Source organism: Xiphophorus couchianus, chromosome 9, assembly GCF_001444195.1.
Source record: "Xiphophorus couchianus chromosome 9, X_couchianus-1.0, whole genome shotgun sequence".
NCBI classification, from domain to species: Eukaryota; Metazoa; Chordata; class Actinopteri; order Cyprinodontiformes; family Poeciliidae; genus Xiphophorus; species Xiphophorus couchianus.
The window spans coordinates 1,591,803-1,610,884 of NC_040236.1; the positions used below are offsets into that span (position 1 = coordinate 1,591,803).

General features: G+C 39.0%; 2 protein-coding genes and 2 long non-coding RNA genes across 4 annotated transcripts; 2 read left to right on the forward strand and 2 right to left on the reverse strand.

Annotated features, from left to right (window-relative positions):
- Nucleotides 1–2,776: 2,776 nt before the first annotated feature.
- LOC114150987 (uncharacterized) lies at nt 2,777–5,601 on the forward strand. The gene is made up of 3 exons (XM_028027858.1): nt 2,777–3,765; nt 4,017–4,130; nt 4,516–5,601. Exons 1-3 carry the CDS (start codon nt 3,649–3,651, stop codon nt 5,599–5,601), a joined length of 1,317 nt encoding a protein of 438 aa, XP_027883659.1. The 5' UTR covers nt 2,777–3,648.
- Nucleotides 5,602–6,930: 1,329 nt separating this feature from the next.
- LOC114150990 (uncharacterized) lies at nt 6,931–9,190 on the reverse strand. The gene is made up of 3 exons (XM_028027866.1): nt 8,457–9,190; nt 7,025–7,174; nt 6,931–6,942 (listed from the first exon to the last, which is right to left on the reverse strand). Exons 1-3 carry the CDS (start codon nt 9,048–9,050, stop codon nt 6,931–6,933), a joined length of 756 nt encoding a protein of 251 aa, XP_027883667.1. The 5' UTR covers nt 9,051–9,190.
- A 285-nt stretch (nt 9,191–9,475) lies between these two features.
- Nucleotides 9,476–11,476, forward strand: LOC114150397 (uncharacterized). Its single transcript, XR_003596739.1, has 2 exons — nt 9,476–9,792; nt 10,160–11,476. It is a non-coding gene; the product is annotated as an uncharacterized LOC114150397 (long non-coding RNA).
- Nucleotides 11,477–12,988: 1,512 nt separating this feature from the next.
- LOC114150391 (uncharacterized) lies at nt 12,989–13,766 on the reverse strand. Its single transcript, XR_003596734.1, has 2 exons — nt 13,164–13,766; nt 12,989–13,082 (listed from the first exon to the last, which is right to left on the reverse strand). It is a non-coding gene; the product is annotated as an uncharacterized LOC114150391 (long non-coding RNA).
- Between the last annotated feature and the right edge of the window lie 5,316 nt (nt 13,767–19,082).

Below are 19,082 nucleotides of genomic sequence, written 5' to 3' on the forward strand. Positions count from 1 at the left end.
AACCGTATTTATTTCAATTAATCTGCGAAATAAAACCCACCGTTTTATGTCTTACATGATTAAGAAACGTGATAATGTTACGAATATCTTCAAAAATGTCCTCTTCGGTCATATTTCAGTCCGTTTTCTCATCAATATACGAGAGTTTAGAGCGATGCGCGCTCCCGCGACAGGGGATGCAATTCTCGGCAGGCATGCATTTCTGGGCATAACAGTGTCTGTACATAAACACCTGCCAACGAACGCTATACAGCTTGGCCAATTGCCTGCCGTTTCTACAAAAAAAAGTGGAGATAAACTTTTTTTCAGTGTTTTCCCGCCACATTATTAATTGAAACTATGTGTGATTGGTCAGATGTGTGGAGCACACGCTTGACATGACCGCAGGACAAAAAAAAAACGATGTGGGGAAAAATTATCGGCTCTGGCACTTAGCATAGTAACATAGTTAAAATGGTTCAGGTTAAATCCTGCTAAAATGCACCATCTGCTGGTAAAACGGGGTATTGCATTCACCCTAGAAAGAGCGGGGTATTATGGGTAATCCTCAGAGCCATGAGGATCACTGTCGAGGTAATGTGTCTCTGCGATGTGATAAAGAAATATTATTTATAAAATATGTTTATGGTTTTCGTTTTCGCATATTATTGAAATATGTTTAATCCATGTTATGCTAATGTTAAGGAAATATGGATATTGTTGAGTGTTTAATATGGCTAATCTCATGCCATGTGCGTTTAAGAGATAAATATTCCTATTTGGACAAATGTTAAGCAGAGATAAACATTCTTCTGGCAGGGCTGTAACTTAGAGCAGCCACAAAACACTATTCTCTTGAAAGGCTTTAAATTAGCAGGCCATAAATAATATCTTCCCCTGCCTAGAGGTCGGAGGTTGGGGGGTTTCCCAGGGGCTCTGAGCTGCATCTGGAGTTGATCACAGATTTCGAATCTGGGAAACATCTATGTTTAATTTCGGATACACCTTTTAAATATTGTTCGTGATAAGGCAAAGATTCAAATCTTGGGAGATGCTGAGTCCAAAAGAGTAAAATAGGTTTTGTGAAATTAACTTATAACTTTAACAACTAAAATTACTCTTGAGTCTTGTCATTAAAACTTAGGGGAAGGTTGACGTTTTTCCAAGGTGGCTCTCTGATTGGTTGAACAACGGAACGCCTTCGTTGCATAAATTAAAATACGGAAACACCCCTTTGTATTAAGAGGACATGTAAAGAGAAAGAAAGAGAGTTTTTTTCCATTTTTTCTCCACGTGGGCGCCTTTGTCTGTCTTTGTGTTCGTTTGTCTTCCCCTGGTGTGTTTTTATTTTATTTTTATGAGAAAATGCATATCTCTGTATCTCTGCAGCTTTGTTGTTCATTGCTTTGTATGAATTAAACTCTGTGATCTGTGACGTGAACACGCTTTGTTTAGTTTCGTTTTACAGCTGGCCGCTGCTCGCCGAGAAGAACCCGGCTGTGTTAAGGAAGAGACGAGCCAAACGTTTTGTTCAAAGTTTTAATAAATTCTTCCTCAATACTAGCTTTGCTATTATATTGTCTTTGTTGCGTTAGAGAAATGTTGAGAAGGACCTCGCTGCAGCAAACAGAAAGGGGCGGGGACGGACCTTTCCGTCAGTCCCATACCTTATTTGGAAATGGGACCATTGCATTCCGGAAATGAAGGGGGCGCTATTTTCATAATCACTAGTATAAATACCTTAAGACGCGGAGTTAAGAGGAAAGGAAGAAGAAAGAAAGAAGTTTGAGGTTCTTCCACTGGTGTTCGGTCAACAAAAGGTATTTTTACTTTCTTAAATTTTTTCACATAGTAAATTACGGAGCCCCTAAGGCAGGGGTGTCCAAAGTCGGTCCTGGAGGGCCGCCATCCTGTGTGTTTTAGTTCTCTCCCTGGTTTAACGCATCTGGATCCAATGATGGCTCATTAGAGGCCTTAGGAGAACATTGACAAGCTGAGAAGGTTGTTACTACAACCAGGGAGAGAACAAAAACATGCAGGATGCCGGCCCTTGAGGACCGACTTTGGACACGCCTGCCCTAAGGGGACATGGAGAGGAAAAAAAAAGGAAAGAAATCCCGACTTATTATCTCGAGATCCCGACTTATTATCTCGAGATCCCGACTTATTATCCCGACTTATTATCTCGAGATCCCGAGATCCCGACTTATTATCTCGAGATCCCGACTTATTATCCCGACTTATTATCTCGAGATCCCGACTTATTATCTCGAGATCCCGACATATTATCTCGAGATCCCGACTTATTATCCCAACTTATTATCTCGAGATCCCGCGACATTTCTGAAAAATCGCGAGTTACTTTTTTTGGGGGGAAAGGCATGTTTTTATGCGGTAAACGTGGGGGAGTGTGTCTACATTGATTATGGAGGACGACTTATATCATTTTCTGCGGTCCAGAGATGTCCCAGAGGAGGATATCATGCACATGCAAAGAGACAAGGTAAATATAATCGCATAAAACATTGTTTGATAAATATCCGCTCAGTGAAAAACTACGTTTGATAGCCTTAGCTAAGAACCGCTTTGTATTTTATCAAGAAAAACTTGTTTTATCTGTTAAAGTTTGACCACACATTCTACAATTTGTCTTCAAAAAAGGGGGTTACTATGGCAACGGCACAACAAATTATGCGACCCATAACTAGCAGCGATAGTGCTACACAAGAAGTCTTCGCATGGCTTTCTGAAATACAACTATTACTATACATATATATATATATATATATATATATATATATATAAAGATGTGGATGTCTTTATTCTAATTATTTTTTTATTTTTTATGTCTCCAGGTGGACAAGGCTGTGCTGTCTATAATGACAGACGAACAGATGACCAATTACATCACTTCATATGGTGACAGAATAGCAGTTCTGTCTTTTTGTCAGCAAAGTACACTTATTGCAGAAAAAGATACTCTTCTCCAGAACTTAAGAGATAAAATTGGAGCACGGAAAATGAGATCTAGGACCAAAAGAGCTGTTTGTAGCACATCTGGTTTGTTCCAAATGCAAGGGGTGGAGATGGCAAGAGGAAGAAGTAAGGCAGCAGGGAGGACTTCGAGAAAAATTGAAATTGGGTGGCTTCATTTTCACATTGATGAATTCCAACAAGTGAGAACAAGAAATGGTGGAGGAACGAGGCATGCAACAGTGGATAAAAGTACAACTGTTTCTCAAATTCTTGAAATGGGAAAGGAGCTTTTTTTTCCAGATGGGACCTCCACCAAAGGGGTAATTGAAGACTTTCTTTTTGAAGTTTGTGACTTCAAAAAAAATCTGATTTCTTTAGATGAAACAGTCGGAAATCTTTATGAAAAAACCAAGCTGAAGCTTCTACGGTTTTACATGTGCACAAAGAAAGAAGAAACAGTTCAGTATTCATCTGAAGAAGATTGTCAAAGTCCTGAACAACCAAATGACATGGATTCAACCCCAACAGCTAGAAAAGGATCTTTTGGTGAAATGGAGGATTGTGATGATCAAACTTTGAATCACCTAGACTCTTCCTACAACCATTCTGGAGTTGTTGATTTTACCTCATTCTGGATCCACACCTCGGCAGCCCCAGCCCTTCAGCTCTGAAAATTCTGGATCTGTTCCACACATGGATGAGGGAGACACGGTTGTATGGAATCCTGAAGAGGACCTAATTGGATTGGATGATGACAGTGACATAGTCGTTGTAACACTAAATTATGACAACACTGAAGAAGTTGTACAGGTAAGATCAGAAACGCTTTGGCGTGATACGATTTAGATACTTATAGAAGTGATATGTGACATTTGAATTGAGGTAAAATAGTAACATATTATTTGGTAGAATTTACATAGTTTTTTTGTGATGTATTTTTAATCAACTGTGAAATAAATATCTATCTTAAGGCAAAGGTATGAATAGTTTAACACTTGTGTTGTGTGCTGTAATCAAACATAACTTTATATATTACAATACTGTACAACTTTGTCATTCAGGACGATCTCAGCAGTCCCTTTGGACACGGTTCCCCGATACTGTTGCCTTCAGCCAGGAGTCTCTTCTCATCACAAATGCAAACCAGTAATATGGAGGCAGGACAAACTGGCCAGGTGAAATGGACACAGTCAATACAACCCAGAGCTCATTTTCTCCTCTGTAATGAACAACTCAGTACCACCTTTTTTTTAAAGGTCATGCAATTATTACATCTTTTGAATTGAATACATATTTTTTTATTGAATTGAATATATATTTTTCATTTAATTGAATTGGTATTTTCTATTTAATTAAAAAAAATCATATGAAAGTATTAAAGTATGGATTAAGCAGAAGGGTTAGTGTTCCACCAGATCTTCCAAAGTTCTACAAATTAGCTTGGTAATCATAACATAGTAATGAAGAGAATATTAACAAACAAATGTCCAATCTGTTTGTAGAAATCTTATATTTGTATCTGTGTTGTTAATAATGGTTATTGCTTTATCTTTTACCCAGGACTCTGGCTTGATTCCACCCGAAGATTCTCACCCAAGTTCAAGCGGTCTACTGCCCCAATCTGTTTCAGCTGGTAACTCAGAAAATCTAGCAAACCATCTACATGTGTCAATTCGCAGGATCAAGGTTGTGGAAGATCTTTTGGCTGTGTTTATGGAAAACAACCTTTTGAATCAGACTTTAAAAATGGAGTTTGTGAATGAAAGAGCAATCGATGATGCTGGGGTATCAAGGGAGGTTTACACTGCATTTTGGGAGCAGTTTTTGGAACAGTGTGAGGGTGAAACAGAGCGAGTTCCCAGGTTGAGGCCTGACTTTTGTGAGTCTGAATGGCAAGCCATTGGACACATTTGGGTCAAAGGATTTCTAGACCATGGAGTCATTCCAGTGAGGCTATCGAAAGCTTTCATTTTAGCTTGTGTCCATGGAATTGAATCAGTGGATGATGATGTATTGATCCCATCATTTCTCAACTACCTCCCTCTAGTAGAGAGATCAGCTGTTGAGAAGGCTCTACAGGGCACCATGGATCAAGGTGATGAAGAGGACTTGCTAGACCTCTTCACAAGGATGGGGTCCCACTTCCTGCCTCCCAATGAGAACATTCAGCAGGCCATTGAAACCATGGCTCACAAGGCAATTCTTCAAGAGCCAAAGTATATATTGGATTGCTTCTCCACATCCATGGCATGTGTACAAGTGGAACTTGCTGACAAGAAATGTCTGTTGTCTTTGTATGAAAAAAAGAAGGCCTCAGGTAAAAGACTGTTACAGCTGTTTGAATCAGCAAATGTGACGCTGTCCCAGAGAGAACAGACAACCTTTAACCACCTTCAACGTTTTGTAAAAAATGCTGATGAAGACAAGGCCGAAAAAATACTGCGTTTCTGCACCGGCTCTTCTGTAATCTGTGTTGACAAAATTCTCATTTGTTTCAACACTGAAACCGGGCTTAATAGAAGGCCTGTTGCTCGCACCTGTGGAGCTACCCTAGAACTTCCTTGCACTTATAGTTCTTACCCAGACTTTCGCACAGAGTTCGACAACATCCTCTCCAGCAATTACTTTGAAATGGACATAATTTGAAGTTGATGGGAGGTATTTACAGCACCTTTTTGTTTTGGTTGTAAATTTTGAATGCAGTTTTTTTTTTTCTAAATTTCATATTTAAATATTTAATGCATTCAGTAATATAGCAATTGATTTTATGTTTTCATGGTTTGGCTGTATGTTTTTGTTACTTTACATTTCAATTGTATTTATTTTCAAAGATACCTTGTGAATAATACAAATTAATGTAAAAATTACTTTTCCGCAAGATTTTAAGATATTGTTTTAAGTAAATAATTCCTTAATATTGATCAAAAAGTACTGTTTATATTGGAAGATTATTTAACTTATAACAAGATATTTTTCCTATAAGTTAATTTATCTGCCAATAGAGCAAGTACTTTCTCATCAATATTAAAGAATTACTTACTTAAAACTCTATATGTTGCTGAAAAGTTACTTTTAAGTTAATTTGTCTTATTTTAAGTGTAATAGGATATTTTCACTAGAAACTAGACCAGAATTACTTGTTAAGATTTTGTTTTTCAATGTATGAAGAAGTGCTCCTTTGATTTTATCATATTCTAACCCCTTTTTTTGTAATTAAACAGAAATGTGTTCTCATTTTCTTTCAAGATGCTGTACTACAAGACCGATCTGTTGATGTAGCCTCTGTGCAATGTTGCTTTAAGCAGAGTTTGTTCTTTCAGTAAGGTTTACTGTTTAAGCTTTTAGATGTTTTTACAGATTTTTTAAAAAGTTCATAATTGTGTTTACAACCCTTATTAACTTCAGAGGCAAGAAATATGCATTGTGCTTTGTATCATGTTGATTGTTTCAAATACTTTTCCTTTCTTTATAGCATTTCAAATTTTAAAAAGTTAATTAATGCAACATTTATTTTAAAAATAGAATGGCAGGACAGAGTTTATCACTTAAAAGAAGCATTTTGTTTTGATCACAGAATTACATTTTCAGATAAATATTATTTATACTAAATACCCTTATTTTCCTTTTATGTTTATCTTTGTTTGACAAGTAAATATTTGCTTTCACAGAGTTTATTTTCATCTGAAACAGATATTGCATATTTACAAAATGGTTAGAAGCAGTTGAATAAACTGGCAGTTCATGAAACTCAAATGAACAATACATTTCTTCATTGTCCCTTCTAGAGAACATAATGAAATACTTTTGAAAGAAAAGAAACACAGTTTGTTTACATCTGCATGCCATTCTAAGTGGGCTTGTAAAGGTGCTGAAAAATGTTCTTGCTTGCAGTCAGCACATTTTAAAGTGATGCAATGATTGCCTCTCTTAGATGCATATACAAGTTCAAAGCCTGGTAAGCGTCTGTGGGTAAGGTCAGATGGGACTCTGCCATAAGGATGTTGCAGAGGTCAAAGACATCTGGATCACATGGTTTGGTCAGTCGAGAAATGCACTCATTTTTGCATACTTCAACATGTTCCTCTTCAACAAGGCAAAGAGAGCTGTAGAGCTCAGGTAATGCATACATCACATTGGGTCGACCACTGGGGACATTTCTGTTGTTTGATGGCCTGATGGAGTGTGCATTCCAAACCTGGGCAGTATCATCCAGCTCATCCTGTCACAAAGAACACATGAATATGAGAATCATACACACTCATCTGTCTTAAAATTAGTAAATTATAAGAGTCATAAATAGGGATAGGAATTCCTAAAAACTTTGCAATACCAATTTCATTATGATTATTAATTATTGATTTTATTTTCATCAATTCTCAATGAGTTAGAGAATAAAGTCCTTAATTTAAAATTTGCACCATGTTGTATTCAATTCAAACAAAACTGAAGGTGGCTTAAAAAAGAAGAATCCTGCAGTTAGATTACAATTTTAACATGAAATTCAACTTTTTGCACATCAACAATGTTTGCGAACACAATTTTGCATGTTTCACATCTCAGGAAAAATCTTTCAAGACTTACAGTGTCTCCAGCTATGGTTAAACACATTATTATATGTGTATTGTTATTTAAACATCTGAGAAAGCTAAGCAACTTCAAGTATGCAAGATCAAATCATGGTCATACTGATTTATTTAGTCCACTGCTTAAACTAGTGGACTTAACACATAGCATTTATGTGTTAATGAAAATGATGTCTTGCTTACAGCTAAGGAAAATATAACATTTTAGATTAGAATATTACATCACACCAATAAAAACACTAAACTCCTGCTTTAAGGTTATTTTAAAGTGCTTTTAATTTGACAATACTCATCCCAAATTCTAATTTATTGAATATGACTACATATAACTGAGATTGAGACTATTCATACAGTACAGAGCTGATATTAAAACAATAACCTTGATATGGAAGCATCTAAACTTGCCTGGCAGAAGAGCCAGAGTCCATTCCTCCCCCAGGGACCCTCAGACCTCCCTGAGGATCACGGCTAAGCAACATGTCAAACACTTTACATTCAATAGTCATTTGCATGATGTGTGTTAATTTTTTGGGACGTTGGAAGGATTTGTTCCCTTTATTGTGATTCAAGCTTTGTTTGGGTCCTAGTCTTTTTTTGTAGAATATAACCACACTTTGGAACCCATAATGTGTCCTCGGTCCAAAGTAGACTGATCTCGCTATTCTGTTGAGTTCTCCAGAGTTCTGGTATGACTTTATTATTTGATCTGAATGTCAAATGAACTACGTTGGGACTATTTGTTTGGAAACACAGCGGATGCGTGTGCGAGCACCGGCCACCCGTGTTATGCCCAGAAACACCGGCTCTTGCTGCAGTTAAGTTGCGCAGCATCCGCTGTGTTTAAAAACAAGTAATCCCTCTAGGATCTCAGTTTGCTATTATTATCCAAACATAAATAAATTATTAAGATTAACTCACCTGTATGATCCCCATGCAGCAAAACTGAAGAAGGTTTTTGTCTAAAAATCCACCATCAAAGTAACCGTTGTCTCTGATGTCTCCAAAAAGGGACAACCAGAACTCCACACACTGGTTACGAAGGAAACGCCACCAATATTCAATTCTTTGATTAGCTGTACTTGCTCCTTCCAGGTAACTGTCAAGGGTCTCGTTTGGTTCCGTTGGTACAAGGAAACGCTGGAAACTTCTCACATGGCCATTTTCGGTTCCAAGATCACCACGTACAACTCTAGGGCAGCCATTTAAACGCTGCACCGCTTCGATGTAATACCCCCCGATCACCTTTGGATTACTACTTGTTGTGTAAGCATTAAGCCAGATTATTTTTCTTGAAAACCCATCAATACTTGCGTTGATGCATATTCCATATGGTTTAAGTTTGTCGTAGGAGTCCATGTGCCAGATGAAGTTTGGTCCCTTTGAAAAGTAATTTCTCCGTCTGAGACGTCTTGCCTGCCTCAGTGCCACCCCTTGGGGATCCAATTCCTTCAACACAAAGCACACATCTTCTTTTCTCACACGAAGTCCATGCTCTCTGCATTTAGCGTACATCCATCGGTAACCGTGAAGCTGTCCAGAGGACTGTAGCTGGTTATTAATGAATTCTACTAAAACTGCCAAGTCGGAAAAGGACTTGCGCCGAATGAGTCCCCGCGCTCTGAAAACTCTCTTCAGATGTCTCTCACCAATACTAAATCCATGTCTGCTGTCAAGCACTGATTTAATGTGTTTATACTCAAGCTCAAGCTCGAAATAAAAATCTATATCTCTACCCCATGGGTGGGTGTCCTCCATCACTGTGATTAGGTCGTTATGTACTGATGTCGGGATCTCGAGATAATAAGTCGGGATCTCGAGATAATAAGTCGGGATAATAAGTCGGGATCTCGAGATAATAAGTCGGGATCTCGAGATAATAAGTCGGGATTTCTTTCCTTTTTTTTTCCTCTCCATGTCCCCTTAGGGGCTCCGTAGTAAATCAATACGCTTTTCTAGATTAGGTTGAAAATATAATTAACAGCTGTAAACTAGTGAAATTCGTAATTCATACAGGGGAAGGCTAATTTTAGCATGTAGCATAGCTAATTATTATCCCGCAAGGCACCATTAGATAAAAATAGAAAAGTAGATAACATGTATAATTGAGAAATGTATTTTATGCTCAAACTGTTTTTTATTTTCATTATACAGATCCACGTATCTATTTGCAACATGAACGATAAATATTTCTGTCCCCTTTGCTCATACAAGCTACAGAACCATTTAGCACAAACTGCTATGGTTCAACATAACGGTATGTATAACTACACTTGAAAAATATAAAATATTTTTTACATACTTACCAGTTTTCTAGTGTTTCTCTTTTATTTTTAAAGGTTAATCTTTTTTAAATATGTTTTGTACACCAATGTTAAATTTCTGGAAAGTCTAATATATTTTATAAACTAACAGCTGCCATTATAGGTGGGTGTAGTACCCAGATGTGATACTCTAATGATGAGTAGCACTACTTCAATATAGTTTTAGTAAGCAACTGCAATAAACTACACTAGTAAGAGTAACAAAGTATTTGGTGAAATGGCTATTATTAACTACTGTTTTACTGATCATAATGTGCAATGTGATTTTTTATTTTTTTTTTTTTTTTTTGTTATTTTCAGATGCCTCTGAATGTTCTTGAAACTGTTCTCCAGGAGGTGATACCAGCACAGGGAGACTCAGCTTACCTCACCTTGGCATTGACCTGCAAGTGCTTTGAAGCCGTTGTGTCTGAGCCAGTTTTCAGGAAGAAGACTCACTTTGACTTTTTTCACCTAAAACATGTGAAATTAGATTTCAACTACATGAAATCGATTTTTCATTAACAGGTGAGATCAACTGGGGCAAATTTTCAAAAACATTCAAGGCAGAAAACCGGATTCCTTTTGCGGTTGTAACGTGTTTTTCCTGCCACCGGTAATATAAAGACTGTGGGCTTCACCGGCAATGGAAGACGAGGAGAGTACCCTGGTTACTACTGTGATGGCCGACCTGGACACTGCACTGACTGTCAATACTGAATGCAAGGAGAATATTAGTTGCTTTCCACAGTCTTTCACACATCTCAGTTATCACACATTGTTAGTTTATTTTTTTTGTGACATGCCATTTTAAATCATTTCTGCTAAAGAATATTTGCCTTTTGACTTGTGCAGTCATCCTTTTTAATAATGTGTTCTTTCAATATTATTTACATTTTTGAATGTTCCTTTTGTTGTAGCTCAGTTGATTTACTTTATTTACTTTTCATAGAAATGGTGCCGTTTCCACACAAAGTTACATTGTGGCTGTAATTTGTTGGAGAGAGTAGAACCAATAAAGTAGTTGTAAATATATTGTAACAGCGTTATTTAACAATAGGATAACCTTGTTTTAAAAATTTTAAATGCAAGCAAAGCTAATAACTTGCAATATTTTATATGTGTAAATACAATGTTTCCTATACTTTTTGAACAATGACTGGAATCAATACCATTTTTTTTTACAAACCTGACATACAGCTAAGTTTATGTTTTAACAGTCAGAATCAACTTGGGTTTTTTTGTAATAAAGCAAGCACATTACAGAAACATATTGTTCAGATACAAACAAGATTAAACGAGCAGAGCGAAGGTGTAGTCGGGGTGGAGGTGATGGAAGCTGAGATGAGGAGCAGTTGCACACATCAAGCCGGACTTTATGAAGGGTGGAGGAGATGAGCCCGGCGCCGTTAGGCTGGGATGGAGACACCTGATCAGGTGATTGGCTGAGCAGGTGAGATGAAGACAGTTATAGTTAGAATTTACACACTGGTTTAATTTATGTAACCAGTGACGTTATTCAAAAAGGTTTTCATATAGAAAAAAGATCATTCTCTCTGGCAGTTACCAGTGCAGTGTCTACTGCCGGGGTCCGAGCCCCAAAGATTATTTCTTGTCAAATAAACTTTCTAAAACCTACTTTCTCTCTGTGTGAGTCTTTCCAGGTTGAAACTACATTTAAAGTTTTAATTAATCTCTTTGGGTTTTGCAACAATTGGATATTTAAGGTTTTTATTTTATGAATCGATTGCAATTGGTAGAATTGATATGGAATTTCTAAATGGAATAGTGGGACACCAGTCAGTTTACTGATTGAACTGGAGTCCTTATAGCAAAAGTTTCCAATGAGACATTATGGTAAACAATGATAACAGCTGAGCCAGGTCAGAATGGCACTTGTTAGAAGTTCAGAAGTCCTTTGGTTTGTTTGTAAATTATATTCACAATGTGAATAATAAGAAAAATATTTGGCAAATAAACAACAAAAGTGCACTGCGAATGGACGTACAAAGTTGGCCAAAATTGTTGACTAAATGTTTTACCCATGTGTGAAATGCAGGTATGTTTTACTAAATCTCTGTAGCAGATGGCTAATATAAGGCAGTTTTATATTAATAGTTTTATATAGATATGGTTAATGGTTTTGCATTGTTACAAGATGCAAGTTTGTACAAGCTAAAATATAAAAATGGCATCTAGTAAATAAAATGTCAGCATTTTATTTTATTTCTCAGAGCATTTTAATTAATTGTGTTACTTTCTTTAAAAAGGACACTCACTGGTTGTTCCTTTGATGTAAACCAAATCCACTATACGATCACTGTAATTTTCAATTATTTTATTTTGGTTACTGTATTATGGGTAATCCTCAGAGCCATGAGGATCACTGTCGAGGAGTTTCTTTCATGCCAGAGATTGACTTTACCTCGGTGCCCATGTGTGAAATGCAGATGGAGAATTAAAGAAAACAACTGATGCCAGATTGAGCTCCTTGTCGTTCATTTCTGCACCAAGAAGCCACCAGAACCGTAGGCCACACTTGCAGAGCACAAGCACAACGACAGGGAGGCGGAGAGACAGCGATATACTGTAGAAAAAAACCCGGCTCCCAAATAGGATCCTAAAACGGCTCCCATTGTGGAGCCGGTTCCAATCGTTCACTACAAAGAGCCGGCTCTTAGAGCCGGATCGTTAGCGACCGACACATCACTAACTCCAACTTATTCTCATCAGTCCTTTGGCGCGGAGTCTGCAGGTTGATTGTCCTACAAAACAATCCGTAAGTACGTGTCTTCTGTCTGGTTTACCTGTATTGTATCAAATTTTAGAAATCGCCAATTAAAGAAATGTGCTGCTCGTAACAGATCGGATGACCGGCGTACCCCAAAAGAGAGTTAATTATTTATGTTTTTTTTTTTTTTTCATCCTTTCCTGTGACAGTTTTTCTGATATTGTTAAAACACACAATAAGTCATCTACCATCATTAAGGTAAGAATATTTTGGTGCAGAGCGATTTCAAACTCCTTACTGTTCTGGGCCATAACATTTTCAAATATTGCTGCGCCATTATTTGCTGAGCTACCATTGGTTCTGTCATGATGGGTTAAGGTTTCTAGCCCACATGCAGAACACAAGACAGGAGAGTAAGAATCAGTTTAAGTGATTTATTAAGGTACACAATTATCAGAGTGTGGGAAGGTGGTCTGGTCCAGGGAATCAACTGTAACGGGCAGCAGTGGTTCACTACGAGGGGAAAAAGCAGACTGGTGAGTTCAGGGGTCGTGGGAATATGGAAAACTCAGATGAAACACAGGTTGTTCTTACTTGGTGGTGGCTGGATCTGAATCTTGGAGGGTTACTGAGTATGTCCAGGGTCTCGGTCTCTAGTGGGTCCAGGAACAACGGAGGAGTGCGGCGGAGAACGGACAGGTAGGCTCGGGTGCAACAGAGACACAGAGGAGTGATTCGGCCGCCAGCCGTGGGGTCCAGGAGATACTTGCAAACAACGGAGAGGTGAGTCTGGGAACTCGGGCAACCAGTGGATACTTTCCACGGCGTCACGAGGGAGGTTCTGAAACCAAGGAAACTGCCAGGATCTGGTCAGCGGGTCCAGAGTGTCAAAGGGATCTCCTGAAGGCAACAGAGAAACACAAAGAGAATCAAAGGAAGGCTCAAGGCAACGAGGAACACAGAGACAGGGCTCAAGGGGGCTCTCAGAGGTACCGTGACTGGCAAACACTCAGGCGACGCTGGACTGGCGGTCAACTCCTTAAGTATGCTCCGCTGATGAGGGTAATTGATGACAGCTGTGGATGATGATGATACCACCGCACTCCAACCGGAACCTGTCGCCATCTGGTGGTAAGAGGTGGAAAAGGCGCACAGGAAAAACCCCACCAAGAGAACCAGAGAACCCCGGAACATAACAGGTTCATTTGAGCGCCAACGCGGCAGAATAAATTCGGTTCACTAAGCAGAGTTTGTTTCAAAGTGTCTTGACACAATAAAACCACTTACATGATTTAAAAAGAGTAACTATTGTGCTTTCATTCTATGTACATGAGCTTTTAATAATCTTTCTCACAGTCAATTAAACCAGCATGCATGGGTGAGTCTCATGCATGCTGGCTTGGCTGGGACCAACCCATGCAAGGGTGCTTTTTTTTTTTTTAAATGAAACTGCATTGAATCTATTGTTGTGGGCTAGATAGGTAATGATTGGCCATTAGCATTTATCTGGGCTAACTGCATGAGCCCCATATGGTTAACCTAAAATGGGAGCCATATTGTTGACCCATTTGGGCTAAATGTAGGGGCCCTATTCAGCATTAATGTGGGCTAGCTGGGAACGGGACAGAAATGGGCAACACTATATGGGGCACATGTGGTTTCAGTATATTTGGCAAAAAAGCTTTTTTTGTAAATAGGATGACGGTATAGTAGTTAATATTTTTAAATCCTTTTTTATTTGTAAGTGACACTTTGAAACTAACTCTGGCAGAACAAAGTTCTTTAATCTGCACAGTTTTGTGTTGGTCTATAGAGTAGTCTTCAGTGGCCACATGTGAATCAAACATTAAGAATTTCTTTTTGATGTTTTTGCAGTATTTTAAGTGTAGCGCTTGTTCTTTAGTACGTGCAATATTTCAGGAGTGATTTTAGTGATAATTGCATTAGTGAAACTGTTCAGTGTTTACAATATATGGCTATAGTGATTACTCTATACCAGGGGTCTCAAACTCCAGTCCTCGAGGTCCGGTATTCTGCAGTTTTTAGATGTGCCACAGGTACAAAACGCTGGAATGAAATGGCTTAATTACCTTCTCCTTGTGTAGATCAGTTCTAAAGAGCCTTGCTAATGACCTAATTATTCTATTCAGGTGTGGTGTAGCAGAGGCACATCTAAAAGTTGCAGGACACCGACCTTTGAGGACTGGAATTTGACACCCCTGCTCTATACAAAGGTTGTTTTGCCTTAATATTATTTTTTTTGGAAAAGCCCAAACGTTATATTAACTGCATTAATAAAATATATTTCTTTGCAGACTTAAAAAGCATCAAACTGTGAAGATCATCTATCAACGATTTGAAAAAGGTAGATTTATAAATTTGATTTTCATAAGGTTTTGGGAATTAAATGTTTTGTTGCAATTTTATAACCATTTTATCAGGCAAGCTTTATGTACAAATTGCTACTTCTGCCAAAACTGACAGTAAATAAGACTCTATGATAACATTACACTAAGGAAATTCCTTAAGCCAACTTGAACCGTGCTATCAGGTTAGCAAAGCGAACCCACAGTCGAAAAATACAGGAGTTCTTCCACGACACCAGCAACACCAGAAGTATGTGGCAAGGCATAAAGGCGATCACAGATTACAATCCATCCTCCCCCCCAGTGGGTGAAGTTGATGCTGACTTTCTAAATGGACTCAATAACTTCTTTGGGAGGTTCGAGGCACTGAACAGTACTCCGGCAAAGAAAACTGTTCCCCACCAGGAAGAGGACCCACTCTGCCTGGACACAGCCGATGTGTTGAAGACTCTGAAAAGAGTCAACCCACGGAAGGCCCCAGGCCCCGACAACATACCTGGGCGGGTGTTCAGGGAATGCGCAGGTCAGCTGGCTGGTGTCCTAACAGACATTTTTAACACCTCACTGGACCAAGCCACAGTGCCAGCCTGTCTCAAAACTGTCTCCATCATTCCGGTGCCAAAGAAACCTCAAGTCACCTCTTTCAATGATTACCGGCCTGTGGCACTGACTCCCATCATGATGAAGTGCTTTGAAAGGCTGGTAAAAGAACACATCGTCTCCAGACTCCCCCCACATTCGACCCGTTCCAGTTTGCCTATATAGAGGAATTTAAAGGTGCCTAAACTTATAGAGTGTATAAATAAAGGTTAAATAAGACTCGGAACTCCTTCTGCTCATAGTCAAAACGAGAAGAGATTTTAATGCACATCTGCGGAACTAAACATCACATACACATCGTTACAGTAGTCCCAAAATCTCTTGACTTCTACTTCTGGTATCAGTTTTTTATAGGATCCGAGCTCTGCTGGTGTGTATTGGAAAGCCCCGACCAATGGCGTTGCTTTCCTCCATTTACGTAGTTCATTTGGCTCCGTCTTACACTGGATGTGTATTGGAAGTTCCTTGGAAATATTAAGACCTATTGACCTCCAACATCTGCTCCATTTCAAAGGTGCAAAACAAGTCAATTATTATTCTTATCTATCCAAACAGTTTATTTCCCAGACATTCTTTCCGTCTCACTTCGGCTTCGCACGCCAAGGAAAGCTGGGAGCCAGGTCAACTTGACTTTCTATGGCGCCAGATTTCCTCAGCGCAACTCCATAAAGAGTATTTCCACTCTTACATAATCCCAATCCATTTGACACAATACATTTCCTCTAGGTTAAAACATATCTTAGTGCGAAACCGACGAACAAACATAATTTTTAACTATTAATATAATTATATTCCTCTACACCTACTGCTGAAACCGCTCCACTGAGGATGCTATCTCCTCCACCCTACACCTGAGCCTGGCTCACCTGGAGGAGAAGAACACTCATGTGCGGATGTTGTTCCTGGACTTCAGCTCAGCGTTCAACACAATCATCCCACAGCATCTGGCAGGAAAACTGGGACACCTGGGCTTCAGCACCCCCCTGTGCAACTGGCTGCTAGACTTCCTCACCGACAGACCTCAGTCAGTCCGGATCGGACAACACACCTCCGATGTCATCACTCTCAGCACAGGCTCCCCTCAGGGCTGCGTCCTGAGCCCTCTGCTGTTCACTCTGATGACACACAACTGCGTCCCCAGGTTTGCCACCAACCACATCGTGAAGTTCGCGGACGACACAACGGTGGTGGGCCTCATCAGAGACGACAACGACCTGGACTACAGAGAGGAGGTGGAGCAGCTGGTGGACTGGTGCAGAGACAACAGCCTGATCCTGAACGTTGACAAGACGAAGGAGATGATCGTCGACTTCAGGAAGAACCGGCCCAGCCACGCTCCACTGCTCATCAACAGCTCGGCTGTGGAGGTGGTCAGCAGCACCAAATTCCTGGGGGTGCACATCACTAACGACCTCACCTGGACTGTGAACACCACGTCTCTGGCCAAGAGGGCACAGAAACGTTTGTATTTCCTGCGGAGGATGAGAAGAGCACACCTGTCCCCGCCCATCCTCAAGACGTTCTACAGAAGCACCATAGAGAGCATTCTGACCAGCTGCCTCTCTGTGTGGTGTGGAGGCTGCAGCGCCTCCGACTGGAAGAACGTGAGGAGAGTGGTGCGGACAGCAGAGAGGATCATCGGGGCCCCCCTTCCCTCCATTCAGGACATTTCATCCCAGCGCTGCGTGTCCCGAGGCCGAAACATCGTCAGTGACCCCTCACACCCCCACCATGGACTGTTCTCCCTGCTGCCCTCTGGAAAGAGGTTCCGCAGCATCCGGTGCAGGACCACCAGGTTCCGAAACAGCTTTTTCCCACTTGCTATCAGACTGCTGAACTCTTAACTGCACTGCACTTAAAATCTGGTCTCCACTTTATACCTTGCACATGTACAGAGCTAAATAACTTCTATTTTACTGTCATTCCTGCACTTTATATTTATATTCATATTTTATACTGTATTTTATTTTATTCTGGAGTAACCTCACAACATTGAAAGCTCAAAACACTGTCCTGAGCCGTATGCAACGAAATTTCGTTCTGTATACACGTTGTGCATGCAAAATGACAATAAAGTCAGTCTAAGTCTAAGTCTAATCATGGCCAACATAGACCACAAGTCTATGTTGGGGTACTGCTTCTGAAGAGTGGTTAACATTTAGGGTTAAATTATGAACTGAAAGATGAGTCATTTAACAACGGTTAAGTTATTGCTTTAGCCACTGTAAAAGATCTAATCGATAATGCTTTAAATGATACTAAGGCAATTATAAATGAGCTTAACATTAATTTTGTCAATGTGCTTTCAAATTTGTCTGGAGAAATTAAGCTGTAGAAAAAAGCAATTTTAGGTACATTCATAGAAACAAATGCAATATTTCTCAGTGGCATGTGCAAGGGTGACATGATGCAAGTTATAAATTTTCAAAATAAAGAAATCCCTTGACACAAATCAGTGTTGAAACAATTTTTAAATGTATAATCAAAATTGAATTATTTTCTAGATTTTGCTAACTACTTAATGATTTCATTTTTTTATTTATATACTTGTTGCCAATATTTGAATGAGCAGTGCACTGATTAATAACTGGATAACCAGTTGCATCAGTGTCATAAAAACTGTGACATCTATGACATGTACATTTATTTTATGATTCAGGGATGCTGTCTTTACTTAGGTTGTTTGGTTGTTGCACTTCTTGTGAAATATCAACTTTAATTCCATACTAATTTTACATCCTGAAAACTCAATTTATCCTTGCTTATCACCTTTTCAATTTCAACTAACGCATAAAGTACCTTAATAGTAAAATTCTTATGATTAATCATTGTGTTAAATACAAAAGTATTTGGCAAAGACAAAATTATATTTCAGTCTTTAGACAAGTAGTCTATCATATCTTAGTAAATAGGCATCTGAAAGTGTGCTTTGTTTGTGTTTCTACAGACTTTAAAAAATGGATTACTATTGTAGTTCTCGGACAAAAAGAAGACGAATTAAAGCCAAAGTTTGTGAGCATTTAAAGTTTTTGGAAGACATCAAGGTCAAAAGTGGCACATTTTCTGATTTGGATTGTGCTTTGGAAGTGGACAACCAGATTCCCAGTGAAGAGTGGAACTTTGAAGCTCATTTGAGTGAAAAAGAGACTGATGCAGAATTTGAAGTTGAAAATGAAGAACAATCAGTTGCTTGAAGAAAATGTACTGCCAGTAGCATTGAAATAGATTTGAACAGCACCTCTGAAGAAATTGATCGCACATGTACACTTAAAATTAAGCTTACTGACTGGGCAGCAAATCGAAATATTTCACACAGTGCATTGACAGAGCTGCTACATATTTTAGTGCACTATGGTTTGGATTTGCCCAAGGATTCTAGAAGTCTTTTGTCAACTCCCAAAACCTTTATGTTGTGTAGGAGATAACTGTTTTGATGTTGAGGGCAAAGTTGCTGTAATAAGGAATATAATACAGTTGTTATCTGGAGCCATGTACACTTTTGTGTGTCAATTTTATGAACAACAAGACTGTTTCTGCAGATACCCTA